General features: G+C 43.6%; 1 protein-coding gene across 3 annotated transcripts in view; it reads left to right on the top strand.

Moving 5' to 3' along the window:
* Positions 1–13,220, top strand: part of sulf2.S (sulfatase 2 S homeolog) — a 123,497-nt gene that overhangs the window by 85,012 nt on the left and 25,265 nt on the right. For all 3 annotated transcript variants that reach the window (XM_018238155.2, XM_041579269.1, XM_018238157.2), the window contains 2 exons: positions 1,784–2,000; positions 8,394–8,633. In XM_018238155.2, coding sequence (XP_018093644.1) covers positions 1,829–2,000; positions 8,394–8,633 — 412 coding nt within the window. In that variant the 5' untranslated portion in view covers positions 1,784–1,828. The remainder of the gene's footprint in view (positions 1–1,783; positions 2,001–8,393; positions 8,634–13,220) is intronic.

Below are 13,220 nucleotides of genomic sequence, written 5' to 3'. Positions count from 1 at the left end.
TCCCTTAGACAGTACAGTATGAGGGTATAGCCTATTGTGTGCCCAGAACATTCCTTCTCTGTATATTTGTATTTATACATATGGGAGGAGGAGGTGCCATATTGATTCCCTTAGACAGTACAGTATGAGGGTATAGCTTATTGTGTGCCCAGAACATTCCTTCTCTGTATATTTGTATTTATACATATGGAAGGAGCTGCCATATTGTTTCCCTTAAACAGTACAGTATGATGGTATAGCTTATTGTGTGCCCAGAACATTCCTTCTCTATATATTTGTATTCATATATAACATGAGTGAAGGGTTATGTATAGGACACCTCTGTCCAACTGCAACTCTCTATGCTTCTCTCTAATGGATCTGAGCTGATTGAGATCTGTCTGGAGCAATAAAGCCGGGGCCCCTGACTAATTGGAGTGCAGGGCACAGAAAGAGCCGACTTAATCTGTATCCGATTGGCTCCTGCAGGGGCACCAATAAAACTTCCGAGAGGAGCAGGAGAAATAAAGAAAAGCGACTTTTCCTGCCCGGCGGGAGGGACATAAATCACTCGGCTTCTCCCGGGAACTTTATTGTGTTCCTTAAACTCTTTAATCAGGCTCTTTCCTGAGGGGAACCAATGAAATATGGATCTGTGGCTGGTGGGTGAGACGGAGGGGGAGCTGTGTGACCTTACACTGACAGCCCCATTGTTCAGGGGAGCTTGGGAATTCAATGGGTGCTGTTTGTTTTATTATAACCTCTCAAGGCGTCTTGTCTCCCTGATGTCGGGGGATAAATCATACCTGGGCATTGGGAATTAAACGTATATTGTCGCCACTCCCATCACCTGTCAGTCACAATCCATAGTTTAAAATTCAGTGGTTTATTTGCTCTGCCCCTGCTGAGCTTTCTTGTCTCTCCCACAGACGGGCACAAGCGTTTCTTGGCAGCAGTGCTGTAAATTAGGGATGCACCGAATCCTGGATTCGATTTGGGATTCGGCCTTTTTCAGCAGTATTTGGATTCGTCCGAATCCTTCTGCCCAGCCGAACCGAATCCGAATCCTAATTTGCATATGCAAATTAGGGATGGGGAAGGAAATCGCATGACTTTTTGTTAGAAAACAAGGAAGTAAAAAATGTTTTCCTCCTCCCACCCCTAATTTGCATATGCATATGCAAATTAGGGTTCGGATTGGTGTTTGGCCGAATCTTTCACAAAGGATTCAGGGGGTTCGGCCGAATCCAAAACAGGATTCGGTGCATCCCTACTGTAAATGTAAATAAGTTCATTGCCTCGGCAGTGGGTCGCTGGCAGCTGGTGGGTCTGACTGTCAGCCGGTGTCAGAACCAGCAGTGCACACAATATAAACAGCCAGGCAGATACTGCTTTTAATAACAATAACATTTACACATAACATCAAAACTATTAGGAACTTGCTTGGAGTTGCGTTCTTTTTCATTACTCCAAAAACATGGCAGTTGCTAGAGAGAGAGGCAAAATAGGGAGACAGTAGCTGATCTGACAGTTGAACTTGCCCTTTAAGCAATACTTTAGCATAGTCCTCATAAAGGGTTAACTAAAAACCCAAGCGAATGTGTTCTTTACCACTTCCTTATCATTGTGCTGCTTACTCACTTCTTTGGTTATTTTTGGAGGAGTCGCATTCTGTAAACCAGGTCATATGAGTAAGTGCTGAGCTCCCTGTGCATCGTGTAACTGAACAAGCTGCCCGAGGATGCTGGGAATTGTAGTGCAGTTTATAAACCGGTTTCAGATCGCCTTCATTTTTCTCTTCCAGTTCTGTTGGCTCCGAAGGTGAAGCTTTCTGGGAGGGCGACGCACGATGGAGCACTGGAGAATATTGTTGCTGACACTACTGATGGCTCTGGTTCTGCCGGCCATAGAGGGAAGTGTCCTGTCCAAACAGCGTATGAAAGGCAGATTTCAAAGGGACCGTAGAAATATCCGCCCCAATATCATCCTCGTCCTGACCGACGACCAAGATGTGGAACTTGGTAAGAAATATTCTTCTTTATTCAGATCTACAAATGTCTGTAGTATCAACATATATATGATATGGCACCTAATATCACCCTACTATTACTGCCCTACAGCCCACATCCCACTGTTACTATAGGCACCATCTCTCCCTACTATACCTGCTATCCCACAGTTACACTCCCTTCCCAGAGACTATTATCCCACTGTTACTATAGACACCATCTCTCCCTACTATACCTGCTATCCTACAGTCACACTCCCTTCCCAGAGACTATTATCCACTGTTACTATAGGCACCATCTCTCCCTACTATACCTGCTATCCCACAGTCACACTCCCTTCCCAGAGACTATTATCCACTGTTACTATAGGCACCATCTCTCCCTACTATACCTGCTATCCCACAGTCACACTCCCTTCCCAGAGACTATTATCCACTGTTACTATAGACACCATCTCTCCCTACTATACCTGCTATCCCACAGTCACACTCCCTTCTCAGAGACTATTATCCCACTGTTACTATAGGCACCATCTCTCCCTACTATACCTGCTATCCCACAGTCACACTCCCTTCCCAGAGACTATTATCCACTGTTACTATAGACACCATCTCTCCCTACTATACCTGCTATCCCACAGTCACACTCCCTTCCCAGAGACTATTATCCACTGTTACTATAGGCACCATCTCTCCCTACTATACCTGCTATCCCACAGTCACACTCCCTTCCCAGAGACTATTATCCCAATGTAAACCACAAATAAAAATGTTCATTATCAGGTTGGCAGACATTTAGTTCAAGATTCAGTGTGTAAAAAATCTAATCCAGGTTAATGCTCTATACACACTCCTATAAAGCTTAGAATGCATTTGCCTGTATTTCATCAGTACAGTTAATGTCACTTTGCTCTCTGTATGCAGAGGAATTACATTTCCTTTAATGCTGTGACTTGATAAATTGATTGTATGTGATGCTCCCTTCCCCACACCTTGTTTTGCTTAACATCACTTTTAACACTTTCCTGTTTGCGTGAGAAGAGCAGTCGTACTTGGAAATTGTGCCGTTTATGTTCGGCAGCTGAGTAAGAGCTAAACCAGATAAAGTACTCGCTAAAGCATTTGTGGTCTGTGTCAAGAAGAAAAGACTTAAAAATAGAATGTATAAACTCTCTGTGACTTATTAACTAGTTGGGAGATTGCCAAGTATATTTCAGTCTGCTGCCCACTGATATATGCTGAAGAATGCTTTAAGTAAAGACTGGGTACGAATCTGAATTCTTAATTTTCCAGCAGGTATAGTAGGGAGAGATGGAGCCTATAGTAACAGTGGATAATAGTCTCTGGGAAGGGAGTGTGACTGTGGGATAGCAGGTATAGTAGGGAGAGATGGTGTCTATAGTAACAGTGGATAATAGTCTCTGGGAAGGGAGTGTGACTGTGGGATAGCAGGTATAGTAGGGAGAGATGGTGCCTATAGTAACAGTGGATAATAGTCTCTGGGAAGGGAGTGTGACTGTGGGATAACAGGTATAGTAGGGAGAGATGGTGCCTATAGTAACAGTGGGATAATAGTCTCTGGGAAGGGAGTGTGACTGTGGGATAGCAGGTATAGTAGGGAGAGTTGGTGTCTATAGTAACAGTGGGATAATAGTCTCTGGGAAGGGAGTGTGACTGTGGGATAGCAGGTATAGTAGGGAGAGATGGTGCCTATAGTAACAGTGGGATAATAGTCTCTGGGAAGGGAGTGTGACTGTGGGGTAGCAGGTACAGTAGGGAGAGATGGTGCCTATAGTAACAGTGGATAATAGTCTCTGGGAAGGGAGTGTGACTGTGGGATAGCAGGTATAGTAGGGAGAGATGGTGTCTATAGTAATAGTGGATAATAGTCTGTGGGAAGGGAGTGTGACTGTGGGATAACAGGTATAGTAGGGAGAGATGGTGTCTATAGTAACAGTGGGATAATAGTCTCTGGGAAGGGAGTGTGACTGTGGGGTAGCAGGTATAGTAGGGAGAGATGGTGCCTATAGTAACAGTGGATAATAGTCTCTGGGAAGGGAGTGTGACTGTGGGATAGCAGGTATAGTAGGGAGAGATGGTGCCTATAGTAACAGTGGATAATAGTCTCTGGGAAGGGAGTGTGACTGTAGGATAGCAGGTATAGTAGGGAGAGATGGTGTCTATAGTAACAGTGGGATAATAGTCTCTGGGAAGGGAGTGTGACTGTGGGGTAGCAGGTATAGTAGGGAGAGATGGTGCCTATAGTAACAGTGGGATAATAGTCTCTGGGAAGGGAGTGTGACTGTGGGATAGCAGGTATAGTAGGGAGAGATGGTGCCTATAGTAACAGTGGATAATAGTCTCTGGGAAGGGAGTGTGACTGTGGGATAGCAGGTATAGTAGGAGAGATGGTGCTTATAGTAACAGTGGATAATAGTCTCTGGGAAGGGAGTGTGACTGTGGGATAGCAGGTATAGTAGGGAGAGATGGTGTCTATAGTAACAGTGGATAATAGTCTCTGGGAAGGGAGTGTGACTGTGGGATAGCAGGTATAGTAGAGAGAGATAGTGCCTATAGTAACAGTGTTGATAAAAGCCTCTGTAAGCAATTTATCCCTTATGGATTTATTACATGTTTTAGTGACTATAGAAACCATAGTGTAGACGTTATTTCTGTAGTGTCTCTAATGCCAGAACCAGCAGTGCATAAAGGGACAAACAAAATATCTGTGCTTATTGTGGACACAACATTACAAAACTGGTCACCCATCAATGAAGGAGTTAATTTGCAGAGATACAAATGTGTCTCCATGTTTTCGTCTGAAAGGTTTCGGTGATTAAATATTAGTTTGTTTGGCTCGGGGCATAAATATTTAAAGCTTGGCCTAGTTACGACTGCCTGGAAAGTGTAGCCAGGATTTCAGCCTCCCACGAAACTGTCAGTCTGAATTAGCCTGCGCCGCGCCGGGGAAGATGAGATCATGTGTTTTCATATCGATGATGGGTGAGTTACGAGACCCTTGTCACCAACGAGATTTTATTAAAGCAGGTTCGTGGTCTCCAGGGGTCGCAGGAACTCGTGCACATGCTGCTGCCATATTCCTCTTATTCGTTTCATGCTGCGGTGAAATGACATTCATCCAGGACTTCTTTATACAGATTTCTGAGAATAAGCGGCAGTTTGTTGCCCCGACGCATTCTCTCTTTTTTTTTATCCCGTGGCGTAATTAGAATGCGCCAGGCCCCACTTATACAAAGGTTTTGCAATGAAGTCCGTTTACTAATCGATAAATCACCTACACCCACATGGGCGATATTCGGAGATGTGGCAAAAATCTCACAGGCAGATAGAAAACTGGCGGGTATTTTGTTTCAGCAGCGAGTAGAAAAGCTATATTGCTCTTAGGAGGCATCATATGGGTACCCTAAATTCGGATAATTGTCTGAGATGTCATCAACCCCGGGCTGATGTTGTGCATTGTCTTTGGCTATGCCCTACCATTCAACCATTATGGGGGGAAGTTCAGATAAACTGGAAGTCTCTGACTCAACGAGCAAACGTTTTTACGCTAACATGGGCGATTTTTGGCATACCCCCTCCACACCTGAAACTTTCACGCTCTGAAAGGCAGCTGGCAGAAAGGTTAATGGCTGCAACTCGGAAAACCATTCTGCACCATTGGCTTTCCCCATCTGCACCCCCACTATCTCTGGTCGAACAAAAGCTACACCATATATTTCACATGGATTGGGTGGAATCCAATTTACTGACAAATTTTTTTCGACATGGATGAGTTACATCCAATCGCTCCCGATTCATACTAGACACCCAACGATATATGCGTTTAGATACACTACGTGGTATGATACGGAACTATTACTCAACAATACAGTATATTCAAAATCTCCTACGCTCGCAGGAACAAACGTCACGAACCACCCCAGGAGCCACCACATAAATCAGATGTTAAGAAGGAGGTATTCTTAATCGCTTTTCTTTTTCCGAGGAGAAGGAAAGGTTAAAACTAAGTAAGCTTTATCAGAAAGGACTATATAAATATACCAGTAAACCCTCAAAGTAATGTTGCTCTGAGTCCCCTGTCAAAAGAAACACCACATTTCTTTCCTTCTATTGTGTACTCATGGGCTTCTGTATCAGACTTCCTGTTTTCAGCTTAAACCTCCAGGGCTTGGGCTTGAGCATGCTCAGTTTGCTCCTCTCCCCCTCCCTCCTCCCATCCCTGCTGTAATCTGAGCTCAGAGCTATGAGTGAGCAGGGAGAGACTCAGGCAGGAAGTGATGTCACAACAAGCTTATATGGCAGCTTCTATCCTAAACAAACAGAGACATTGTCTAGAGCTGTTTACTCAGGTATGGTAAAGCATTCTGCAGAATAAATATAGTGTTCTAGCTTGCACTATTGTGGCTATTTTATTTGCAATAAACTGTCTTGGAGCTTTCCTTCTCCTTTAAGAGGAGATTACTGCTCTGGCTATCGTGTGTGTACGTTCGAATTGTATTAACGATGGATTTATCCATCATTCTTTTCTTTTCGTAATTCCAAATTCCTTTGTATTTGTTTATTTTATTTGTTATAAAATTTTTTCAATAAAGACATATTTGAAAAAAAAGAAAAGCTATATTGAATTGCTGAACCTCAGATATACCCCCCAACACTGAACCTAGTGAGAATGAAACTCCACTTTGCTCAACAAATGGACTGGTCGGAGGCCAATCTAAATTCAGAACGCCAGGTAGCAAAGTTTTTTTTAATAGGGATCATTGGTCAAAAATTTAAATCCCCCTTTGGTTTTGGGGAGTGAATATAAGCATTTTTTTATTTGTTATAAGCATTATTTTTTGGTGATCGCAGCGCAATCATATCCCCCCACATACCTGCTCCAGCATCGAGCAAAACCTTCACGGCCCGTGGCCATCTCTTCTTCTTGGCCCGCCTGTCTCTTCTGCTGGTCCCGCCCGCCTACCAATGAAAAACGAGTAGGCATTGATGTTGAGGCACATGGTGCAGGCATCTGCAAACAAAACCGCCTACTCGTTATTCGCGGGCTGTGATTATATTACGAGATGCTGGAGCAGGTAGGAGGGGGATATGATTGCGCTGCGATCGCCTAATAAAACGCTAATAAAAAAATTTATTTGCTATTGGAAAAATGCTTATATTCACTCCTCAAAGCCAAAGGGGGATTTAAAGTTTTTGACCATAGATCCCCCTGGATAAAATACGTTCCCACACTGTCCCCTCAAAGACGTCAAGAAATAGATTTACATCATGGCATATGTCAGAGGAATTGTCGGGTAGGCATTTAATATCTGTCGGGAGTCAGAGAGATGGGGGGGGGAACAATTGCAAAATAGGGGCTTATTTTGGAGAACTGAGTTGTGTAATGGGAGAGGCAGGGATAACTGGGGGAAGGGGACACTTAACTACAGAAATCCTTGCCTTATTAAATACTCTGTATTATATTGGAAGGTAAATTCATGTTATGCTTTTGTGGTTGGGGAAGGTCGATGAAAGTGTGTAGAGCAGACCCAATTCTAAATACAGGGGGCGCTTCTGCCATGAGGTGAAGCCCTTGCCTCAGGCGGCAGCGAACGGCCAGTTACAAGGGGTAGTAAAAAGCCGCCTCTTGTAATTTTAAGAGCCGAACTTCCGGGTTTTAACCCGGAAATTCGGCTCCGTTAGTGCAAAGGGCTCTATTGCGCTCAATGCACTAGCAATACTGCCCCCTTAAACCCGCTCCAACGCTAATTTTTAAGAGCGGGAGAGGAGGGGGGACGGCAGCAGCTACAGAAACGGCGCTGTCTATATACTACGGTGCAAATAAAAACATTTAAAAAAAAAAAAAAAGATTGCGCCAGGCCCCCCCGCAAAAAAATCTTCTCTAATCCCCCATCCTCCCGCTCACTTCCCATCCCGCCTCTGACACACCCATGCTCCGCCTCTGCCGGCCTCCACCCACATCCCGCCCGACTCCCCTTTCCTCACCGGCGGCTGGGGAGGAGGTGTTTTCTTATTGGCTATAGAGGAAGCAGCCCCTACAGTCCGGGCCTCCCTGCAACTGCGGGATCTGCTTCCTCTATAGTTACACCACAGTTTTTATCTCCCCCTAGTGGAATATATTTCACCAGCAGCAGATCACACAGGACCCTTTGGGCACAATTGGGAACTCTTTGAAGTGCCACAGCCAGGTCCCTTGTCCTGCCTGAGCCAGTCATGTAAATATACCCGTTAATTAGGGTAAAGCAAGGGGCCCTTGTGCTATTCATTTTTATTTTTGCCGATATGAAGTTACAAGCAGTAGGACCCCTGCAGTAGGACCCCTGTTGGACCCTGTTGGGTTTGCTGAGCAAACAGATAAAGTGTAACCCACTGTGTCTAATTCCAGGCTCCATGCAGGTGATGAATAAAACAAGGAGGATCATGGAACAAGGAGGCACCCACTTCATCAACGCATTTGTAACAACTCCAATGTGCTGCCCGTCACGCTCCTCTATCCTCACCGGGAAGTACGTCCATAACCACAACACCTACACCAACAATGAGAACTGCTCCTCCCCGTCCTGGCAGGCCCAACATGAGACGCACACCTTCTCTGTGTATCTCAATAACACCGGTTATAGGACAGGTAAGACCTCTATGTGGTGGGACCTTCATGCCCATGAGTTCCTTGACTCAACCTTGGACTTTTCTATAGGGTTCTCCATCCATGGGATTTCTTTCCAGCTCATTCCTGCACCATAGATGGAAAAATGAATGATTGGCTTGCATGCAGATGTCCCTCTCACTCTATATCTATCCATCCATCCATCCATCCATCTCTATATCATCTATCAATCCCTTCTGTCTGTCTGTCTGTCTGTCTATCTCTCTATCAAATCTGTCTAATCATCTAGATGATAGTAGATGGTCTGTCTATAGAGTATCCTCTATCTCTCTTTCACCATCTGTCTGTCTTTCTATCTGTCTAGTTGTGTCCTATAAAGAGAGATGTAAGTGCTGACAGTTGATGAAGAGCTAATCAAGTTCATGAGTGCAGAGAGCAGTTCATGGGGTAGAACCCGGCAGGAGAATATTATTGTTCATATGGTGTAAATATTATTTTTGGGTGCATGTCCCAGGTTGGGGTTCTCCTGTCCTGCTGCCCCATATGGGGCGAGTGCCGGGGGAGAGAGAATCATTGACTCTGAGTCAGCCCAGTGTGTTGGTTCTGATGGGGCCCCGGGCCCTGTAGATGGCAAACCCCATAGCTCCATGTTTATGTTTCTCTGATCAGTAACACGATAATCCCCCCCCCCCTGCGCTGGTGCTGACACTCTGAGGTCCCGGGGGTGCCACACAGACGAGTGTTTTGACACATTTTCCCAATTATCTGTTCAGCTGCATTACTGTGTTTGGGAAATATTAGCTCTGTCGTCTGACTTGTTTAACCATAAATCTGTCACCGGCACCGTATCAGCAGCGAGTAAACAAGTCACTTATCTTGATTGGTGTCCGGGGCTGTTACCTCCACAAATAAAGAATTCACTTCATGTCACTTAATATGATATTTCTTTTATAGATCCAAACTGTGGCCCATTGCTGCTAAAATTCATAACTGTGTGTGCTCAATCAATTCAGCCCCCCCATAAACTACTAATACTATATATATATTACACAAAAGCCATAAATATCTTGTAAATTATATCCTTATAAACGGTGAGTTCTGATGTCATCAGTTCTAAACGGTGAGTAGTGATGTCATTTCTGTCACATGACTCACTGCAACTTGTGTATTATAATAAATAAAGTACCCCCAGTTGCAGAAATATCGAAGGATAATTAAAAGTTACCTCAGAGTGTCCCAACCTGTATAAAAACAGCTCTGCCTAGGGCCCTAAGTCCTTTTATAATGGCCATGAACTCCTCGTAACTTATAATTATCCTTTATATTTTGAGCAATAGGGGTACTTTATTCACTATATAAATTCAGATTTAAGGCTGAGCTTGCTTGATATCAGCTACCAAGAGCCCTCCTGCTGTGCGTTACTAACAAGAAAAAATTTTAACGAGGGCAAGATTTCTGCATTATCTTGATATGTCAATAGATAATGTGGCTTGTTCTCATAAGGCCGAGGTAGTCAGCCCCAAGGTTTGCTTATGCTGTAGAGGAAGGTCTGTAACAGAGAGATGCCCATACAACTATGGCAGCATCACGGTCATAGTATCAAGGCGCTTGGTACTCAAAGGGCACAATTAGCAGGAACAGTCCCCGAGCTAAGTTATGTCTCATGAGTCTTACAGGAGAGATCCGCTATAAAAAACTATGGCAGCATAAAGGTATTAAACCACATAGTACTAAACAAATGCAGCAGCGCAACAGCCCCTAAGTTTTGCTCATAGTCTGTACAGAGAGATCACACATAAAACTATGGCAGCATAGGTATTTCCCGTCGTACTAAGACACGAATTACAGCAAGGTATAGTACAGAACCACCTAAGTTTAGCTCATAAGTCTAGTACAAGAGAACATAAAACTATGGCAGCATATAAGGATATAAAACCTATAGTACTATTATATGCACATTTAATATTTCAGCTAGGAACATGTTCCTTATGTTTTGCTTCATATGTTAACACCTCGCTACAGAGAGCGATCCCATAAAGAACGTATGTGCAGCATAGGTATCATCCCGCTGTACTAAAGCACAATTCAGTCAGGAACAGCCAGCCTAATGGTGCTGTGCATAGTCTGTAAGAGAGATTCCCATAAAAACTAATGGCAGCAAACGTCGTATTCCCTGTAGCTAACACATTCAGCATAAGGAACAGTCCCTAAGTTTGCTCCCTAGCTGTACAGGAGATCCCATAAAGACTATGGCCAGCATAGGTATTCCCCTGTACTAAGCACCAATTCAGCAGGAGACAGCCCTCCTACAGTTTGCTCCATAGTCTGTACAGAGAGATCCCATAAAACTATGGAGATAGGTTATTCCCCTGGTACTAAGCACAATTCAGCAGGAACAGCGCCCTTAGTTTGCTTTTCATAGTCTGTACAGAGAGATCCCATACAAAACCTATTGGCCAGCATAGGTATTTCCCCTGTACTAAGCACAATTCAGCAGGGAACAGCCCCCTAAGTTTGTTTCATAGTGTGTACACAGTAGATCCCCATAAAACTATGGTAGCATAGGTATTCCCTGTACTAAGCACAATTCAGCAGGAACAGTCCCTAAGTTTGCTCATAGTCTGTACAGAGAGATCCCATAAATAAAACTATGGCAGCATAGGTATTCCCCTGTACTAAGCACAATTCAACAATTTAGAAAGACAATATCTGCCCATGCACTGGCCAACATAGTTTGGATGTTTGGTTTTGTTCTGAATTGGCCAGACTTAATGACCAGATCTAGGCTTTGAAAGCAGAGAATGAAGCTGATTGTGATACAGAGGGTCCAGCCAGTACCCACTAATCCTTATAAGTTGCAATACACACAGTGCTTAGTTGTGACTATGTAGTAGTTTCCAATATCTGGCTCCTTGGTCAGACCCCGTGTGTTTAAATAGACTATTACACCCGTGTGTCCTCGGGACTGTACCCAACCCAGTGCCAGGCTCTGTGCCCCTCTAACAAGTAACCAACAAACCTGCCTTTATACATTTCCCATGGAGTGTTGATTCTTTCATATAACACTTTGCAGCCTTTTGCTGTCGGCCAGCGCAGTGAGGTCACCCCTGTATATAACGGGGAGCGTTTGTGCCTGCGGCCCCCCGGGTGGGCTTCATTCCAGTAATAATCATGTCACTCTTACACCATTTGTTTTTGCTAATAATGTGTGACTTGTTTTGGCAGGAAAAGCAGAAAAATCCCTGTTTATTCTAATGTTGTGTGTGAGTCTCTGTGGATCGGGCGTAGAACTGCCATTGGCATCTTTAGCCTGTTGCTATTGGCACAGAGTCCGACGCCTTCCCTTAATGACATTTATATATACATTTATATATAATGTGTGTATAATACAGTGTGGATGATGGGGATTGCTTTATTAAGTGTGAGCTGCATTTAACAGATTGGAAGCAATTGGGTGTAACAGTTTTTGGCATAATGGTGCAAATTATACAGAGAGGGGAATGTCCTGGGCACAGGGAAACAATATGGCACCTCCTTCCCATATGTATAAATACAAATATACAGAGAAGGAATGTTCTGGGCACACAATAAGCTATACCCTCATACTGTACTGTCTAAGGGAAACAATATGGCACCTCCTTCCCATACGTATAAATACAAATATACAGAGAAGGAATGTTCTGGGCACACAATAAGCTATACCCTCATACTGTACTGTCTAAGGGAAACAATATGGCACCTCCTTCCCATATGTGTAAATACAAATATACAGAGAAGGAATGTTCTGGGCACACAATAAACTATACCCTCATACTGTACTGTCTAAGGGAATCAATATGGCACCTCCTTCCCATATGTATAAATACAAATATACAGAGAAGGAATGCTCTGGGCACACAATAAGCTATACCCTCATACTGTACTGTCTAAGGGAAACAATATGGCACCTCCTTCCCATATGTATAAATACAAATATACAGAGAAGGAATGTTCTGGGCACACAATAAGCTATACCCTCATACTGTACTGTCTAAGGGAAACAATATGGCACCTCCTTCCCATACGTATAAATACAAATATACAGAGAAGGAATGTTCTGGGCACACAATAAGCTATACCCTCATACTGTACTGTCTAAGGGAAACAATATGGCACCTCCTTCCCATATGTGTAAATACAAATATACAGAGAAGGAATGTTCTGGGCACACAATAAACTATACCCTCATACTGTACTGTCTAAGGGAATCAATATGGCACCTCCTTCCCATATGTATAAATACAAATATACAGAGAAGGAATGCTCTGGGCACACAATAAGCTATACCCTCATACTGTACTGTCTAAGGGAAACAATATGGCACCTCCTTCCCATATGTATAAATACAAATATACAGAGAAGGAATGTTCTGGGCACACAATAAGCTATACCCTCATACTGTACTGTCTAAGGGAAACAATATGGCACCTCCTTCCCATACGTATAAATACAAATATACAGAGAAGGAATGTTCTGGGCACACAATAAGCTATACCCTCATACTGTACTGTCTAAGGGAAACAATATGGCACCTCCTTCCCATATGTGTAAATACAAATATACAGAGAA

The sequence above is a fragment of the Xenopus laevis genome, chromosome 9_10S (genome assembly GCF_017654675.1).
Source record: "Xenopus laevis strain J_2021 chromosome 9_10S, Xenopus_laevis_v10.1, whole genome shotgun sequence".
Classification (NCBI taxonomy): Eukaryota; Metazoa; Chordata; class Amphibia; order Anura; family Pipidae; genus Xenopus; species Xenopus laevis.
This window is presented reverse-complemented; position numbering and strand designations above follow the sequence as displayed.